At 29.3% G+C, this 19,936-nt stretch overlaps 2 protein-coding genes across 3 annotated transcripts; one reads left to right on the top strand and one right to left on the bottom strand.

Moving 5' to 3' along the window:
* Positions 1-415: 415 nt before the first annotated feature.
* Positions 416-12,001, top strand: LOC132752954 (phytanoyl-CoA dioxygenase domain-containing protein 1-like). Of its 2 annotated transcripts, XM_060743370.1 has the most exons (11): positions 416-570; positions 1,408-1,551; positions 4,041-4,116; positions 4,668-4,715; positions 5,537-5,592; positions 8,551-8,613; positions 9,203-9,224; positions 10,081-10,206; positions 10,450-10,581; positions 11,051-11,177; positions 11,852-12,001. In XM_060743370.1, exons 1-9 carry the CDS (start codon positions 541-543, stop codon positions 10,527-10,529), a joined length of 645 nt encoding a protein of 214 aa, XP_060599353.1. In that variant the 5' UTR covers positions 416-540; the 3' UTR covers positions 10,530-10,581; positions 11,051-11,177; positions 11,852-12,001. The 2 variants fall into 2 exon arrangements, with proteins under 2 accessions (XP_060599353.1, XP_060599354.1); XM_060743371.1 differs by lacking the exons at positions 11,051-11,177; positions 11,852-12,001 and adding an exon at positions 5,812-5,827.
* A 1,205-nt stretch (positions 12,002-13,206) lies between these two features.
* LOC132752956 (uncharacterized) lies at positions 13,207-16,478 on the bottom strand (the record flags this gene model as incomplete). The annotated part of the gene is made up of 2 exons (XM_060743373.1): positions 13,207-13,616; positions 16,423-16,478. Coding segments are annotated over 2 exons (466 nt in total), but the record flags the coding sequence as incomplete, so codon positions are not given.
* Positions 16,479-19,936: the final 3,458 nt, after the last annotated feature.

Consider the following 19,936-nt stretch of genomic DNA (forward strand, 5'->3'; position numbering starts at 1 on the left):
GAATCCGTTTAAACGTTTAACCGTGGGGCCCTTAATTGTGATATTAGTGATTTTTGACTGTTATTTTTCTGTTTGTTTGTTGTTATAACCAGTTGCATATTATATGCCTTGGTTTAATAAAAACTGAAACTGGAATATCCACCATGTTTGAACTATACAAAACAGCCCACGAAACATGACAAAATTTTTTGCTTTGACCACATAGCTTTTTATGAAATTCTCTGTAATAAGTCTCATCGCTCTTGTAGTGTATGCCACTTACAGTATGTCATTAATTTAATGAGAAACAAAAACCCTTTCTGTCTCTGTAATGTGGTATATTCTGTAGACCGTTTTACTTTTATTATACTCAAAATATACAGTACAAATTTGATACCGTGAATATCAAAATTAAAACAACCTTTGACTACGTGACTAAACCTAAAGATCGTGACTCTGCAAAGGCATACATGGTTTACACAGTTACTTCCCTTTACAGTACAAAGTCCATTTACAGGTGCGGAAGTGTTAACAATTATTTGCAAATATTTTAAATGGAAAATGACTCTGACAACTGAACAAGTCAAGCAGGTATGAAATTTCAAAGATTTATATCTCATTCTGTTAATTTTAAATATAGATTTTGTTAAATATAATACAGAAGCAATAAAAGTTGAATGTTAATCGTATGTACACATAATTCGGACAAGTATTCTTTTAACACTGTTTAACACTGTTTAACAATGCTTAATAACTAGGTCTATATGATTGTGTAGCAGATAAACGTCTAACAGTTTTAATTTTGCCTACTAGTATATGTTTTTATGAAAACTCCGTTTTTAGGAAAACTCCGGAAAACGTAGAGATTTAAATTGATTTAAAGGTTAACTATTCTCAAATTTGATATTCGGAAATATTGATGATTGCTACACTGTGAGTCTCCTTAAAAATATAAAATATGAAATATTTTTTTATATAAAAATAAGTTAAAACTTTTTTCGTTTGAAATAATGATATAATAGTGATGAGTTGACCGTAATGTGGACAAGTTCACTCGATCATCAAAAGTTGACAGAAAGTAAGGAACAAGTTGACTAAAAAGAGGGCAAGTTGACCAGGGGATGAGTTGATTTTACAAAATAAATTTGAGGAATACTACCTTTTTTATAAACAATAATTGGTCATTTTTGTTTGCTTTTGATGAATTATAAAAAAGTATTAAAAACCTGTAGTGTAGATGTCAACACATTTTTTTTGTTATACCAAGTCACTATTGGTCGCATTATATCACTTATTGTTTAGGCCAATTTTGATGTTAATTAATTAACTAAATAAATACATGTATATACTGGTACATGTTTGTGTCAGATAGACACCTATGTTTAATTGAAATCTGATTGACATTTAACATTTTAAACTTAACTTTAGTTTCAGGATGAAGGTTATTTGATTTTGGAAGATTTTGTTGATGATGCTACAGTGGAATCTCTGAAGTCAGAATGTCACCGTCTGATCGAAGAGATGAATCCAGCTGATCATAACACTGTTTTTTCTACTTTAGAAATGAAAAGGGTAGGACTGATTCAATCACTGGTATATTATACAAATACAATACCAAAACAACAAAATGTTGTTATATGTAGAGGATATTTGTTTGTTTCAGTGATGTTTGGAAATGTATTTCACTGAGTGTCAGTGAGTGAACATCAATTTATATTTTTTTTTACATTTTACTTTGATGGAGTGTATTTCTATAGAAATTACACATGCAGGGCTCGAATTTAACACTCGCAAACTAGCAAAATGCTAGTTGAAAAATGATTTTGCGAGTTAGATTTATGACTACTCGCATTTTTTTGCGAGTTGAAGAAAAAACGGAATACGCTCGTCAGGAAAATCGGGCGTAATATTCGCAGGTAGCCGAGTTATAAACTATGCGCGCACTTGCTGTCTGGTTTACATTTTCTATACCTTAACCTCGCTTAAAAACGTAGACAAATTTAAACCAGTCCAAATGTCATTTTGTCCGTGTAAATCAAGCGTGATCGGAATAAAATGTCTAAACGAAAAATAACGAACTTCTTCCCACTTACTGAAGCAAATGTGTCTTCTGATAACAATACTCTGAGTACAGAAGATGGTTCACAGTCTATCAAAAGAAAGACAATCAGACCTTCAGTTAAAACGGTTAAAAAATGGGAGAAAGAACTGCACGTCAGTCTTAGGTACGAACTCGATGACGATGGAAATGTTGCCAAAATATTTTGCACCGATTGTTGTGCGCATAATCCAGACTAGACATTGTCGGTATGGCGACAATATTGCATTATTATTTTTTTACAGGTAGATTGACATTTGATAAGAATCCTTGTCCCCTAAATCAAGTTTTTGAGTAGAAAGTTACGTTGCTGATTCGTACCCCGGGCAGTTCGAACTCGTCCAAATTAATTACAATTTTAATTTTGTTATTCTCTATATCCAGCAACAACTTTGTCTTTCAGCAAATCAAATAATTAAACTTAAAAATGAAGTATTATAATTTTTTTCATGCCCAATTTCATGATTAAATCAGCTTTTTATGCAGAAATAAAAAAAAAATCTTTCATATCAATCTTGTTAATTTAATCATTTATTTCAGTGAGTTAAAATATAAGATAGTTTTATTCTTTATTTTGAGTTGTTCCAACATGACAATTGAGATACAACAATTGAATGAACTCAAGTTATAACAAACTACTGTAAATTTATGTGTTGTACTACAACATTTATTAACGGCAGCACGAACTACCCAAATATACCCAAATACACCCAAATATACCCAAATATAGCAATATTTATTTTTGTTTGTATAAAATATAGATTATAATGGGGAATAAATGAATATTTATAAAATAATATCACTTAGTCTGCTATAACTTTCATTCATTCCGTTGAAATTGGCAGTTAAGATGTAAGAAAATAAAGTTGTGACATTTGCTTAACTACTATATAGGTTCTTTGTGAACGTACTTGCAATTTTAAATCAAGATATGATATTTGTTGTCTACACTTACATTTTTAAGGTGTAATTTTGTTGAAATTTCATGTCATAATTAAACAAGTGTCCATGTTATTTAAAAAAAAATATAGCTTTAATAGAGTGCATATACTCTATACAATGATAGGAAAATGTATATTTGGGTATGTTTGATTATATCTTAGTGAAAGTGTATATTGTATTCATGATTAAAACCACTTTTTTAGTATAAAACATATATTTTTAGTATAATTGGGCAATATTTGGGTATATTTAGGCAATATTTTGGTATATTTGGGCAATATTTGGGTATATTTGGGTGTATTTGGGTATATTTGGGTATTTCGTGCTGCCCTTTATTAATAAAAACATTTTCAATAAAATTCATTATCATGATACATAATTGTAACAACAATGAATTAATTATTATGGTACATGATAATTCAAACAATTAATGAATGTACACAAAAGTTTTAACAATTTTGGAATTAAAAAATCATTGTTGTAAAAAGTGCTAGTTGAATTCAGTTTTTGCTAGTTAAAAATTTGTCCACTAGCAAAAAATTGCTAGTGGCCAAAAAAGTTAAATTTGAGCCCTGACATGTACAGTCCATTAATGATATATGCTAGTTATCTGCATTCAATTTCAAGCTTAGTTGAGCTGCAATGAAATGTTATTTTATTAATTGAATCAATGCTAGTGAAGTGTTGAAGATTGAATACTGCTTAAGTCAATGCTAGTGTTACTGGGAAATGTTGCATCATTCATTTTCTGTTGTCAACAGACTCAATTATACTAAATCTGCACCTTTTTACTATAAACTTTTGTTTTTATTGCTATCGGTTGGATCTCTCCTGTCCAGAATTTTAGATAGTGTAAATTTGATATATTTTACAGACAAGCGATTCCAGTATTTTAGATAGTGTAAATTTGATATATTTTACAGACAAGCGATTCCAGAATTTTAGATAGTGTAAATTTGATATATTTTACAGACAAGCGATTCCAGTATTTTAGATAGTGTAAATTTGATATATTTTACAGACAAGCGATGACTACTTTATGACAAGTGGTGATAAAATCAGGTACTTTTTCGAGGACGGTGCAAAAGATGAGAAGGGTAAGTGAAGAAATGCAACATTTCAAGAAAGTGTATGCAGTCAGTCTATAATTAAAACTGCAGGTGATATAAAATGATTGAATTAGTCACATTTTTCAAGGTGCTTTTCTTGTGCCATTTATTATTATCTATTCTTTGATATTTGTTAAACATGTAATAGTGTTCAAAATAAGAGGAAAATAAAGTTTTATATGTTTGACATAAAGTGAGAAAAAAAGGACTCCATCCACTATTCACTATGGTGAATCCTGGTAAAATTTATTTGTCTGTGTTTGATATTATTATTTATTATAGTGATATAGTATATATATACTAGCATGTACATGTATATATAAATTGTACCCTGCTGAATTGTAAGTAATGGACAGGTGCTGCTGTGGAACTGTCAGTTGCAAATTTGAGAGAATTAAAAATCAAAGTACAAGTACTACTGATTGTAGGGATTTGTAGGCTTGCTTGTAGGTGGTATTGATAAATTATTGTATCTTGTAGTATTATATGATTTAATCTATGTGGAATGTTCTAATTTCCTATTTCTCCTGTTTTCTTAGGTAATCTTAAAGTTAACAAACATTTGGCAATCAACAAAATTGGACATGGTAATTGTTTTTAAATTATTTTATTCTTTAAAACAAATGAAACTATAACAATGCTGTCTTGTTCCTTGTAAGTTAACAAAGTGTCATATATTTACCAAAGTGTCATATTTATTCTGTTTAGCAAAGAATTAACTGTGCATTATCAGTGTATTTAAGCACAGGTTAAAATCTATTCTAAGACAAAAGGAAATATTTTGCATATTTGTACATGTTGTACCAGTGCCTGACTTTCTAGAAAGTTAATTGTTAGAAAAATTTGATGAAATTTTAGTTAATGAGAGATTAAGAGACTGGCACCAGAGTCATATGTCATCACCATAAAAATTAAAATGTATGCATTAATCAATACGAGTTGAGTCCGCATACAATACAAATACCCCATTTTAAAATTACAAAATGAAATCTGGAAATCACATTGGCCATTCAATGATTTACTAGACTAGTTATATGTCCTTTCTCGTATTATTTATATGTACATGTTAGGTACAGATGTGTAAACCTTATCAGTTACACTAGATTATCATATCCTTGTCATAATTAAAAGGAATTACTGCCAGTTCCTAAGAACAAGAATAGTCAAGCATCATTGACTGTGTTTGTTAAAGGGCTACATTTTTAGATCACATAATCCTATTTGAGAATATATTTAGATTTTTTGCCAACTCTTCAAATCATCTAATATACAGGCTTTTAAAAAAGTATATATACCTTTTCTTTATCAGAGTACCTTAAGGCTTGCAATGATTACAAGATATACTTGCAACCATATACATTGTATATATAAATGTGGCATTTTCTTACAAAGACTTTTACTGTTACAGCTCTTCATGTGTTAAGTGAACCATTCAAAAAGGTGACATTTAGTCCAGAAATACAGGTATGTAAAAATGTTGTCAAGGAAAGGAATGGTACCATCTATGTTATTGTGTTGTTTTTTTGAATTGCTAAAACATGTTAAGATGTTGTATTTTAAAACATTTAAGACAAGTATAGTGAGATGATTGTAAAAGGATCAATTCATTTTAGCATTAAATAGTTATTGCCCCTTACTTAGTAAAATAGAAAATGTGCATACTTATGTTTGTATTTTTTCCAGCCATCTGTTGGTAGCCGTAAGTGTCATCTAAATGATATGTGTGTGTGTTTGTGTGATAGTGTTCTTATATCAGCTTTGTTATATTGATGATTGTGTGACTCAGAGTTGTCTCCCTGCATATTAAGTGACCTTTAACAAAGGGGATCATGAGTTATTGCCCCAGATTTATTTGCAATTTCTCTGCTGCTTTATTTTAAATTTATGACCTGACAATTAAATGCAGTGTGATAATGACTTTTGAAAGTGTGAGAACTGGCAGTTAAAGGGGCTGATAAGTTTGTCCATATGTTTTGAAGAATTTCTCTTTGGAGTGGCAAGAGATGTGATAAAAGGAGCTTAACTTTAACAGAGCTTTGCCGAAGTTATCAAATTCTGCTTAGCTTTGATTTCTTTTTTGAAATTGATGTGGATATCTTTTTCTACTAGTTTAACTTTTTGCATAGAATATAATGAAAAGTTATCATAATGATAGTGGTCCATAATAAGCATGCACAAGTAGGACATGCATATTTAAAGGAATGGAAATGGATTTCAAAATGGTATCATTTTCATGATACATATATTGTATTAATGTGCTGAATCTTAATATGCTTTTACTTCTTTGCTGAAGAGATTTTTAAACATTTCATTGCTTAATAACTATAAAATAATTATTGCAGTTTTAAAGCTTTCTAAGACCTTAATTGCAGCTTACACATTTCTTGTGGTAATTCCCTGTTTCTTTATAGAAAACCGTTATGAGTTTTGTATTAAATGTCAGTTAGATAATATTATGTTAGATGTCAAGGGCACAGTTATAAAATGTCTAGGTCATTGTTATTCAATGTCATTTCATTGTTATTTGTTACCAGGTATCTTAATAAAGTTTTTCTATTGATATTTGAAGGATGGTTTGATTTATAATTTCATTGTAAGTGAATGATAGGCATTTTAGTTTAAATACTTATGTACATGAACTAGTTGAAAGGTCAAAGGTCAAAATGATAATGATGATAATTGTCTTGGCATACATAGACTAAAGCATTTAATCATCTACTTCAAGTAAATCTTGTGTGTAAGCAAATATTGTGTGATAATTGATCATGACTCGTAGATAGATAACTAATATTGTAAAAGATCAAATTACAAGAAAATAACTCTACCCTAGAAATGCTTACGATGTTTTGCATAAAACTTTGAGAGGTTTGTTCATATATTTAGGAAATTATTCACAGAGTACTTATGGTCTGAATCTTTGTCACACTGTCATTTAAATCATATGATTTAGAGAGGCAGAATTTTTACTTGGATAATTAAATTAACTAATATTATTAATACTCATTAAGTCATCGATCATTGTGCTTGCTTTTCCTCCAGAACTAGAGTGAGTTCTGCTTTGTCAGACAGCTGTCTGTAGTCAGTTGTTTGATTTATTTGGTTACTTCTGTCTATCATAGACCATAACAGTACAGACTTCTAATCTAACTGTTGGTGTAATAGTAATATTTGGTTCTTTAATAACCATTTAATTTGTAAAGGACAAAAAATAAAGTATATTTAGAATCTAAACTTGTTATCAGTGTTATTTTTATGGTTTATAATTATCAGTTATCTTTTATTTGAAAAGTCAATACAGAATATTATTAATTGCCGTGCAATTTATTGTTAATACTTACATTTTTGCATTAAACAATGAATTTTGAATTTGTTTCTCTATTGCTTTTGTGAAAATTACATATTATATACTTGTATATGTGCAATGGTTTTGCACTTCGTTGAAATATAGCAATGAACATATTTGAATATATATGGCATATGATAAAGACTTTTGTTATTGAATTAACTAACATAAACATAAGGTTAATTATACGTTACTGAATTCATACAGGCATTTTGTTATTCTAATTTTATGTGGGTATTTGTTTTTACACTGATTTGGCATTTAGTATGCACCGTTTCATCCAGTCTTTATGGGAATCAGGTATATAATGGCATAAAGTGTCCATTTTGTTATTGAGTTTATAGGGATATTTGTTATGTAGTTCATTATTGAATTTATTTTGGCATTTTTAAATTTTTTGTCTGTGTTATCTTATTTCAGTGGGCACTAAGAGTATATTTTGCTATTTACTTTATATAGGCATTGGGCATGCTATTTGAATTATCAAATTTAAATGGGCATAACGTATATTAATTGTTATAGATTTTTTTATGGGCATTGGTTGCAATATGTTACAGAATTTATTTAGAAATTTGGCATGCATCTTATATCATTGAATAGGCATCAAGTATACAATTTGTTACTGAATTTTTATGGACATTGCTGCAAGTTGCTATTGAATTTATGCAAACATGTAGCTTTTGTTTATTTTATTGAATTTAAATGGGCATTGGGTAAATAATTTGTTTTTTTCATGAACAATAAGTGTGCAGGTTGTTATGAAGTAATGAACCTGTGGCAGTCCATTTTTAACTGAATTTTATTGAGGCATTTCATATTTCTTTGTTACTGAATTTTAATGGACAGTTTATTATGCAACTTATAAAACAATTATATAAGTATAAGTTTATTTCTGTATTTATTTGAGCATTTGGTATTTAAATTATTTTATTGAATGGAATGACTAAATGTTTTACAAAAAATATGATGAAATAGTAGTTTATTGTTAGAGGAAATGTTATTTTGTTTTGTACCAGAGTATAATACTGTATAAAAGTGTTGCCAGGAAATGAAGCATATTAAATATTTGATGATTTCAGGGTGTAGCAAAGAGTCTTGGCCTGGAGGATCCTGTAGTCTGTCAGAGTATGTACATATTCAAGGTTTGTGTCCTAACTTTCCTGGAATTATTTCCTCCCAATGTTATTTGTCATTTTACATAGAGAGCATTTAAACCTCAAACATAATTTCAAAATTTATGATATCTATGGTAACTTGTGTTCCACTCAGGTGTGTGAGTTTATAACATGGAAATCTCAAGCCTTTTTTTTGCCTAGAATCTTTTCAGACACAGTTTATTAGCTATGCTGTTTTCTTTTGTTGGATTAGGTTATTAATGAAGAATTATTTTCATTTACTTGATGAAAATAATCAGAATCTTGCTCTAAAATGGAGAGATACCAGTAATCTTTGCTAGCTATGTGTTTAACCTTCAAGTGAAAAAACTTGATATGATAATATCACACTTATGCCACAAGAATAGAGTCAAGTCTGCCATTTTATGCCAACACAGCATTCATGTAACTGAAATGTAACTGAGATGCTTGTAATACCTTTAATTCAAACATATTTCTATTGAAAAAAATAATTTAAATTTTGAAAAATAAATTTGAATCATTTTGCTGCATGATGATTTTTAGTTTAGCTTTCATAAAACAAATAATACAGGTTTTTTTCTTTGTCTCATTTCAGCAACCAGGAATTGGTGGGGAAGGTAAACAAATAACATGTGTTTTTATCAATCAAGACTTATATGAATGAGTTTATCTTGTCCTAGACAAAAAGTATTATTTCAGTACATATTTTTGTGGTCTGAAAACATTATGTCTTCAGTTCTTTTTCTAGTTTTTGTTTGTCATATATTTCTATACATTATTTATATTTTATAAAAAAGATAATCAAAACTTGTTTGCATCATATTTGATGTGGTCACAGTCATCTTCATATGTACTTTATATTTCGTTGCTTTGTCTTGTTGAGTTACAAATCTAAATTGGTTAATTATCATGCATAAAATTTTGTATATATATTGTAATATCTCCAGTATCAGTGGGTAGATCTGAAGTCTTATTGTTACCTTGCCATATTCACTGAATAAGCATAGACCTTCATTACCTTGATCTCCTATATGACCTCGAGTTTTAAGGCAAGATTGTCAAAATTTATGTCATATCACTACTACTAAGTTAACTGTTTCTATGAAACTTCCTGATGGTGGTGTTGTTGGTAGTTTACACTCCGGATCAGAGCAGTAAGCCTCATTAAATGTACCAGAGCACAGTTCAGCCATTGCATCATTCCTGGGCAGGCTGTCAATCTGTTTCTCAGTACTAGTTCCTTTTACTTTTGAAAGGAACTGATACTTTTTTCACATACCAGAGCAAATAAAAGGTACAGTGCAAATGACAGTAGAAAGGACTCCATGATCAATCACAACGAAACAATGCATGCAGTAATCGACCCTTGATTGCCTGATTTACAGTCTAACGCTCTACTTATTGAGCGAACTATTGGTTAGAAACTTCATGACTGTGACATTTGTTTTATGAGCGTATGTTGTTTTGTTTCAGTAATTCCACACCAAGACTCAACATTCTTATATACTAAACCACAAAAGCTTGTAGGTTTATGGTTAGCTTTAGAAGACGCCACACTTGAGAATGGTTGTCTCTGGTTTATTCCAGGCTCTCATAAACGTAAGCTACTTTAATCTTTATCATGCTTAAATCGTAAATGGACTTGTCCATCTTTAAATCTGGACATAACAATTCATTAAATAAAGTGTAACAGATGATTTTGTGAACATAAAGTGTAATAGATAATTTTGTGTACATAAATTATGATAGATAATTTTGTGAACATAAAGTGTGATAGTTAAGTGTGTAAACATTACTGAGTTTGTTATTGTTATAAGTTGTATACCATTTGCTTCGCTGCAGGTGGTATCCTTGGTGAGTGGAGAATGGTGAGAAATCCTGATAAAACTGAAGGTGCATTCACAAACTATATTCACTGGTGAATCGCAAAAAAATGCGATCCAGAAAAATTCATTGCTGGTCCTGTTAAAAAGGGTATACATAATTTACTTATTTTGATTGTCTTTGTCAGTTGACTTTCATTACAACGATTTTTGATTGGAATACATTAAGAGATACTGGATTTTATTTGCAAAATAAGTCGAGCTATCTTACAGAAGATTGGTGGTCATAGTAATCTATTACATTCAATTTACCTGCATATCACATTCAGTGTCACCATTTTACCTTAAAAAAAAGTTGATTTGATTGTTTGAAAATCAGCCTTATGGGACCTTGATTAGTTAACAAAATGACAAAACCATTTAAGTAATGTAGCATATTTCATTAGGTTAATTTAATGTTGTCTGCGCAATTTTCATGTTATTTTGTTGTGATTAATGCTTTCGAGGGATAACCCTTTTTCCAGATTTTTTTTATATGGTAAAAGTTCTGGTTTGTTTTGTTGAATTTTGGGTTATGACATGTTTTTTTAAAGTAACTTGGGCTACTTAATTGACTTTAGGTACACTAGTTTTGATACATGGTGAAGTTGTACATAAGAGTGAGAAGAACCTGTCACAGAACTCGCGTCATATCTACACCTTTCATATGTATGATCAACAAGGGACTGAATATAGTAAAGATAATTGGTAAATATTGCTTTTGTTTGTTATCTTTTGTGCTCGAGTCATTGATAATTAAGCAGGCTAAATGACAAATGTGTCTCAAATGGTTTAGCTTAAATGAATGTAATGATAAAACAATTTGGTGTCAGGATTTTTTTGATTTTTTTTGGTCAATTTTCAATGCTTCATGCCTTTTAATCAATATATTCATTAATAAAATTAAAGAAAACAAAATGAATGTCATCTATTCTTTAAAATAATTGTTAATATTGACAATCCATATGTTACTTTATGTTTTATGCAAAATATTTACTTATTAAATACGCATATTTACCCTATTACTTATAGTACGGGCTATTTTGACTCTTAACAGTCTAGAGACATATACCCATACAGCTCTTGGTTTGGCACTATACATGTATATCTAAGACAATTGTGACTATTTTGCATGATGAATTTATTACAATATTTAATTGTTATCGTAATAAAATAATTGGTTATTGAACGAAACAACCAGATATTTTTTTAGCCTCTCAATGATCTTATTATTACTTGGTTCACGACCATGTTTTCTTCATACCAATTGGCAATACTGGTTACTTCCGGGAAATGAACTAGAAATGTGCATTAATTTGTTCCACAATGTAGATAAAATGATTAATATATTATGTACTAACATTATTTTTTGTATATTGAAGGTTACAGCCAACAGAGGAGATGCCGTTCCCACGTTTATATACCTGATATACTGAAGTTCCATGCTTTTTTAACCAGTAAAATATTTTAAACAGACTGTGAATAATATTTCAATTGCAATTTACTTGAAAATAAGAAATACACCAAGTTTTTTACAGATTTATTTGATAAAATGTTGAGACATTGACAATATTTTTTATTCTGCCTGTAATTTTAGGTTGAGCATTTTATGGGGTTTTATTATATGTGTTACGTAAACACTCTAATGTATCATAAAATGCTTGTTTTAAAACACGAGAAGAAAAATGATTAAATCTACTTTATATTTATAGGTTCAACTAAATGAATCTTTTTTAATGGTCGATGATGTTGTCCACAATTTAAAGTCACATGAAGTTTGGCAGTTAAATTTTCAATTTCTTTAATTTAACAAATGCTTCACAAACTGTTCATGTCTTCTACTTTAAGATGTGTTCTTTATTCAACCTACTATATGTCTTTAAATGTAATAGAATTTTATCAAATATCATCTCCTCTGGGCCATCTTTTATTTTCTTCTCAGAAGTTATCAAGAACATTATAAATATAACTAATACATTGACTGACAAAAATGTCAACTATGAAGCAACAATAAAGCAATATTCTAACACAGTGCACAATATTTAAAGTAAACAAACTTTTTTATTATGCTATGAATAAAAAATTAGTTGTAACAAACGTTTATGTAATACATAATTTTTTTGGGCTAAAATCAAGTTAAGTAATACAATACTACAATTCTGGAAAGCGTGATTTAAAGATGGTCAAAATAGGATTTTTTTGGCCTGTTTGAATTGATAATTTGTAGCTTGTTTGTTCACTGTATGAATGTTGTTATTTCAAAACAGACTATTTAAACAGTTTATTAAGCAGCTAAACTTGCATTATTATATTCATACGAATAAACAGTTATTTTACTGAAAAAAAAAGCTTTCTGTGTTATTTTAAACCTTAGAAATTCACAATAAACGAGCACATTGTTACTTCAAAAAACAAATCTTAACAAATTTATTGTACATGTCAGGAATGGTAGTCCCGACCAGACCGCAAGCCTTATTCAGTTAAGAAAAAGTCTTTTTGTCTTGTACAAAGCATGCAAATGGTAGATTCTAGGAAGTAATGAAAGAAACAAAAATGAAAATAACAGGTTTTGACCTTTCTTGAGATATGACGAATTTATATTTAACTTGAACAAAACCATGGACCTACATTTTTTCTTGACCAAAATGAAATAAACAAACGTCACTTCAGTTTATCATTCAAATACATAAATGAATATTCTGTTATAAACTGGAACGCTTTTATTGTGATACAAAACTTAAATTTTCAAGTTCTCGTAAATGTGAGTTTCATGTGCAGGAGCTTCGCGATCATTTGATTGTTTCACTGCGCATCTTGGCGGGATCGGCGGTGTTCTTTTAACGTCGTTACCTGGTGGTGGTCCTTTAAAGACGTTTTCTTGAGGTGGTAGTTTTATGTCGATTTCTGGAGGTGGTATTTTTACGTCGTTTTCTGGAGGTGGTATTTTTACGTCGTTTTCTTGAGGTGGTAGTTTTATGTCGATTTCTGGAGGTGGTATTTTTACGTCGTTTTCTTGAGGTGGTAGTTTTATGTCGTTTTCTTGAGGTGGTAGTTTTATGTCGTTTTCTGGAGGTGGTATTTTTACGTCGTTTTCTGGAGGTGGTATTTTTACGTCGTTTTCTTGAGGTGGTAGTTTTATGTCGATTTCTGGAAGGTGGTAAAATTTTACGACGATTCTAGAGGTGGTATTTTACGGTTCATTTTCTGGATGCGGTCTTTTTAAATGTGTTTTCTGGAGGTGTCGTTTTTCCAAACGATTTTTTTCTTGAGGTGGTCTTTTTTCCGTTGTCTTCTGCATATGATAAAATGATGTTTTAATAAAGGGGCTATCTAAAAATGTAACTGATAATTTTTCTCAAACTCATGTTCATTTTTTTCGGCGGACAAATACAATATTTAGTACTGAATAATGAAGCTTTTCATATGAAGAACTTAAGATACCTTTTTCCAACTGTTTGACCAAATAAACCCCCCATAACCCCGTAGAATTAAAACGTTTGAAAAATTTTTTTTAACAAAAAAAAATAAAAAAAATTGAAAAGTTTTTTGAAAAAAAATTTCCAAAAAAAAAGGAATTTTTAAAAAACCCAAAAAAAAGGAAAAAAATCCCTTTCCCTTAAAAAATTAAAACCTTCTATTATTGAAAAAATTTCGCGTTCAAAAAATTTTAAAAAAAAAGAAAACCTGTAAAAAAAAAAAACAATGTGCGAAAAAATTAAAAAAAAAAAAATAAAAAAAAATTTCTTAAAAAAGGGGCCCCCCCTCAAAAAAAATAAAAAAAGGGCTTTCCCCGCCCGCTTTTTAAAAAAAATTTGTTCTGTAAAAACCCCTGAAAAAAGTAAAAAATTCTCAGTTGAAAATTTTCCAAAATCCGCCCCCCCCCATGAAAAAAAAATTTGTCCCCGGAAAAAAAAATTAAAAGAAAAAATTTAAAAAAAAATTTGACTTCAAAATAACCCGTCCAAAAAAAAAAAAACCCCAAAACCCTAAAAAATGAAAAAGCCCAAAAATTTTTGTTAAAAAAATTAAAAAAAAAAACCCCTTAAAAACTTAAAGTGAAAAATTTTCCCTATCCCCCGTTGGAAAATGGGCCCAAAAAAACAAAAAAAAAAAAACAAAATGAAAAAATTTTTGCCCCCAAAAAAAACCGAAAAAATTCAAATTTTTTAATTTATTATGAAAAAAATTTAATTTAAGGTAATAATTATCAAAGGGGACCAAAAGTGTGTTCTAAAAAAAGTTTGGGAGGATGTTTTCGGCAAACCCAAGAGTGGTAAAAGTCATTTTTATAATTTCGACTGTTTTTATATTGTATCATACACATTTTCCATTATCAATAATTGGTCAATAACCAAAAAGAATACCAAAATATATTAAAAACAAGATCAACAAGGAAGGGCGGCGTTGACCCAGTAACACTGGACCACCGGCAAGGAGCCCAGCAGGACTCAAATAATAAAAGTTAACTCAATTTGCCAGTAAAAAAATGAACCATAATGTCCCTATATGTTAATATTGTACGTTACTAATATCGTTTAATATGTACGTGATTGAATTCGTTTTTTATGATTATTTTTTATGACTTTTAAAGTAACAGATAAACTTGGCTAATTTCTTTTAATGGTGGAACTGAATTAAGTTCTGGGCCCCTTTTATATTAACCCAAACCCAAAAAATTTAATTTTCCAAGGGGACCATGTCCCTCTGTTCCAGGAAAACAAAATAACAAAAAATAAGCACCATGACCAAAATCATAATGGTTACCTTTTATTTTGTTTCGTTTTCTTCAGGCACTTGTACTGAAATATCAATGTTAAAATTATATATACAAAAATAATGATGATAATGAAACAATGAGAAAAAAAAAACAACAAAAAAAAAACGAAAGGGACAATTACATTAATTTTGTACATAAATGTATCATTACATAAATTTATTTACAGTACAAATATTGAATAATAATGAATACCTGAAATTACACTTGAATACATGGATACATACTTATTTGTTTGTAATCATAGAAAAGATGTTATTGTCTGGCATGACCTTTGAAAAAATAAATTTTTGCCTTGAATGTTTACAGCTGTATTTAATGACTTAGATACTTTACAGTATGCTTAAATAATGTTTTATAAAACCAACTAAACTAGTATGCTTATCATATGACTACTCTTCAGTACACATTTTTTTGAGCATTTTAAAGAATTTTGGTAAACTTTTTCTAGCAAAAGAAAAAAAAATATACATGTTTGACAACGAATGTAAGATGTCTGAAAAATAGTATGAAAATTACCGCAAAAAAATTTAAAAAGTAGAAATGACAGCTTAATAATCAATAACGAGAGCAAAGAAATTGAAAACAAATGTTTTGGCATTTATTATATCTAAAATGTAAAATGGCACTGAAGAAAGCCAAGTTTCTTTTCAATTTAAACATGATAAAAACTGAGACCCAAGGGCACGTACCCCAACACAAATTAATATTAAAATGTTATTCAATGTTAAAAAAAAGACTTTTGAGAAAGGTTTAAAAAAAAACAAAAAAAAATTGCCCTTGCTGGAAAAAAACTTTAGAAAAGCAAAAAAAAATTTACGAAAAAGGTTAAAAAATTTCATAAAGAATGCAAAAAATCCAAAAAAAAAATTTTAAAAAGACCAAACATTCAATTTTATTTTCAACGGTTGTGTTTCCGTTGTACTTACGGGGTTTGTGCAATTGTACATTGGCTATCATAAACAAACTTTTCAAACAATATTAAAATATCTTCTTAAGTTCTTGTAATTTCTAAGCAATCTTACTTATGTTTAGATTAAAATTTGACATTTTTAGTAATTGTAAGTTTCTGAACACTGTTTGGCTGTTTTCATACCATAGACACGACTGTGGTAATTAATTCTATGCAATAATGAATATTTATGTTAACGGAAACATATAGATTTATTAGTTACTTACGTGCAATATCCTCATAAACATTATTTTCTGTTCGCTGTGGTTTTTGGTCTGTGTTCCTGACAATATAAAATATCAACTGTAAGGGTAAAGTCTACGTAAACGATTTGACATGATGTTTTAATGATTTTAGCAATTTTCTTTAATGACAAGGTATTGCAATTAATGAAAAGACATGCGTTAAACCTTTTATCGCCCCCCCCCCCAAAAAAAAAAAAAAAACACCACAGAAAAAGAAACAGACGGGTAATTTTACGCCAATTGTGTATGTCCGTTTATTCATTAAAATGTCCGCTCTGAAATTTTCGTATCTATGGAAGTAATATAAAGTATTTGGCAGAAGTGCTGACCATAAAGAGACGATGTGCAGGTCGCAGGTTGTAGCGTCCTCAGACCAAGGTCAAGGTTACATCAAAAAATTCAGAATTCTTGAACAATTATATTCATGTATAAAGGGTGAATACTATGTAAGTATTTACTTTTAGAAAAGATAACAACTATACTGTTAAGATTCTGTTAAGTGTAAATGCAGCGGTTCAAGCCCTAAATGGAGCAGATTTTTTTCTTGGGTATATCACTTTTTAAACCCCAAACGAAAATTTTTTTTTTGTTATTAAAAATTTTTGGGTTTTGGTTCCGGGAACACCCTTCTTCCGGATTTTTTTTTTATAATTACAATAATTAAAATAATTTTTTTTTTTCCATAATTAAAAACTACTATTGTGAGTTCAAAAAAGAATTTTCAAAAACGGGTGTAATTTTTTCCCGCCTCTGCTGGGGCTGTTTTTTAATTTCAAATGGTTGGGAATTGAGTTACTCTTAAAAACGTTATCAAAACTTAATTTTTATATACCGGGCCCAAAAACTACTGGGAAAAAAAAGTGACACTTTTTATTCCCTTTTCTAAACTTTTTTCAAAAAAAATTTTTTAACGGGAAATTTAATACATTTTGGGAAAAAGGAAAGTTAAAAACTTTATTATGGGCAAATTAAAAGATATAACAAACCAAAAAGATTCCCCATACATGTGCTTTTTTATCCCTGACCAATGCTTTTAAGAACAACAGTTAAAAACTTTATTTTTAGTTAACACAAGAGGGTTAACCTTCTAGGTTTTTTTTTCCCTCTTCTGGGTTGGGACTAAAAAAATCAAAAACAATATTAAAAACAAAAATTTTATCTTTTAAAAACCGGGGGGCTGTTCCGGGGAAAAATTCGTGACAGGCTTAAAAAAATTAAATTAAAAAAGCAAGGTTATAAATTAAAAATGGGATTAAATATTTTTCTTAAGTATTTATTTTCTGCTTAAAAAATTTTTTTAATTAAAAAACAAAGATAAAAGTTGTTTTTCACAAATAACCAATCACCATGGCAAACATTTACAAGGAAAACACCCCGGGGGACTTTTGGGTTTCAAAGACAATAACCTTTCTCGAAAAAAAAGTTGCTAAAAGTTGTAATTTAATTTTGCAAACTCTTGTTTTTTAATTTTTTTTTGACATCAAAGGGGATTTCGGCCTTTATATTTTGTGAAAATTTGACGTCATACGCAAAGAATTTAAACCCTTGTTAACCCACAATTATGGGCAATGAAATTGCGTTTGTTTTGTGTGCAAAATGAAGTCAAAATTTATGGGCGGAGGGAACGTTAAAATGTTTTTTTAAATTTTAAAGCAACGCTTAAATGTTAAAAATCTTTACTTGAAAAAAAAAAAAAAATCAAACCCTAAATTTTTTTTAAGGACAACTTGGGGTTTTAATTGTCAAACACGATTAAGAAAACGGGATGACAGTATTTTGTAAAAAAGAAACCCTATTTTTTGAAATTTCCAAAAGTAGCATGGCCGAAAAAAGGGCGGGAGATAAAGTTGGGGTTACAACAATCCCCTTTAAAAAAGGGCAGACATAAACCCCACAAATGTATGGGGAAACCCTTGTCACCTTTATTTTTTGTTTTTTTTTAAAAGTAGTATTTTGAAAATTTAAAAAAGTAATAGCAAGGAAAAAATAAAAATGGGATAAAGTATAAAAGCCAAGACAGGTTTTCCCTGGCTGTTTAAACGGAAAAATTGAAAAAGTGGGGTAAACTGACATTAATTGACGCCGTTACGTTGTCCCAAAGGGGCTTCCCCTTTACGATGTATAAAAATGTTGGTATTATAAATGCTTTTTAAAAAATACAAACGGTTAAATTTAAAAAATTTAAATAATCTTTTATAAATTTTGTTTTGTTTTGAAAATGTATATTTTTTGGGTGACAAAATTTTTTATGACCCCTGTATGGGTTTTCCAAAAAAAAAAAATGAAAGAAGTATATGAAAATTTCCGGACAAACCCTCGTATAAAACCAAAATTTAAACGTGAAACTGTTTACCCTTTTATGTTAAAGTTTTGAAATTTTTCAAATTTAAATTTTTAAATTATGAAAAATGTTTTAAAAAAAATGGATTTTTTTTAAAAAATTTATAAATATAGAAACAGGGAATACGACTAAATTTTTATAAAATTTAAAAAATTTTTGCGTTTTTAAAAGCAAAGGGGGAGTCCTTATTTAAAAAAAACAAACCCCCAAAAAGGGGGAAAAAAATTATTCAGAAACTTTTTTGGCCCATAAATTTTCATATGATTTTTTTCAGTGCATAGAACTTTGTGATCAAAAAGGTTTTTAAAAAATTTTCCCCTAAAAAATGAAAGGGAAAAATTCAAATATTTTTAAAAAAAAAATCAACCAAAAAAACCCCGGGAACAGCAGCTTTTCCCCAAAAACATTTTACAGCCGCATACAGTTTAATAGAGGAAGAAAGACGTTAAGTGATGCTATCTTTATTTATGTTTAGAAATTAACCCAAATTTTTTCAAATTTTTCAATTTAAAAAAGAAAAAATTAACTGTACGGCGTTGATCAATTTTGTAATCAATATGGCCAAAAAAATTAAAACAATTTGTTTTAAAGCAAAAAAAAAAGAAAAATTTTTAAAGGGGTTTTTCAAAATTTAGAATTTCTTTTTAAAATTGGTTTTACCTTTCAATACCCCGAAAAATGGGTCGGCCCCCCAAAAACCCTGACTACTCTTTTAAACGATGACCTGCAAAAAAAATCTTTTCAGTCTAACGAAAGATGTTTAAAAACACAAGTACCCGCCCCAAATCTGAAGAATAAACGGCGGATGTTTAAGGGGGAGTAAACTGTTTTTTTTTCCCGGAAAAAAACCCAAAAAAAAACAACCCGGGAAAAACAAAAACGATAAAAGTTTGCTCCTTTGGTGCAGGGGTTTGGGCTTTCCAGCCGAGGGGCAATTTAAAAGTGGTTTTTTTTTTTGAAAAAACGAAAATCTTTTTAATACTTTGATGTGACAGAAAAAGGTTTTCTAAGACCAAAAATTTTACGGGTATTTTAAAAAAACCCCAAACAAAACAGCCCCAAAAACAAAAACAAAACAAAAAACAAAAAATAAAGAAAACCCAAAAAACTTTTTTTTAAATTTTTTCAAAATTTCTTGGGAAGGGATGGTTGATG

The sequence above is a fragment of the Ruditapes philippinarum genome, unplaced genomic scaffold, assembly GCF_026571515.1.
Source record: "Ruditapes philippinarum isolate M1 unplaced genomic scaffold, ASM2657151v2 ctg4536_1_1_1_1, whole genome shotgun sequence".
Lineage (NCBI taxonomy): Eukaryota > Metazoa > Mollusca > Bivalvia > Venerida > Veneridae > Ruditapes > Ruditapes philippinarum.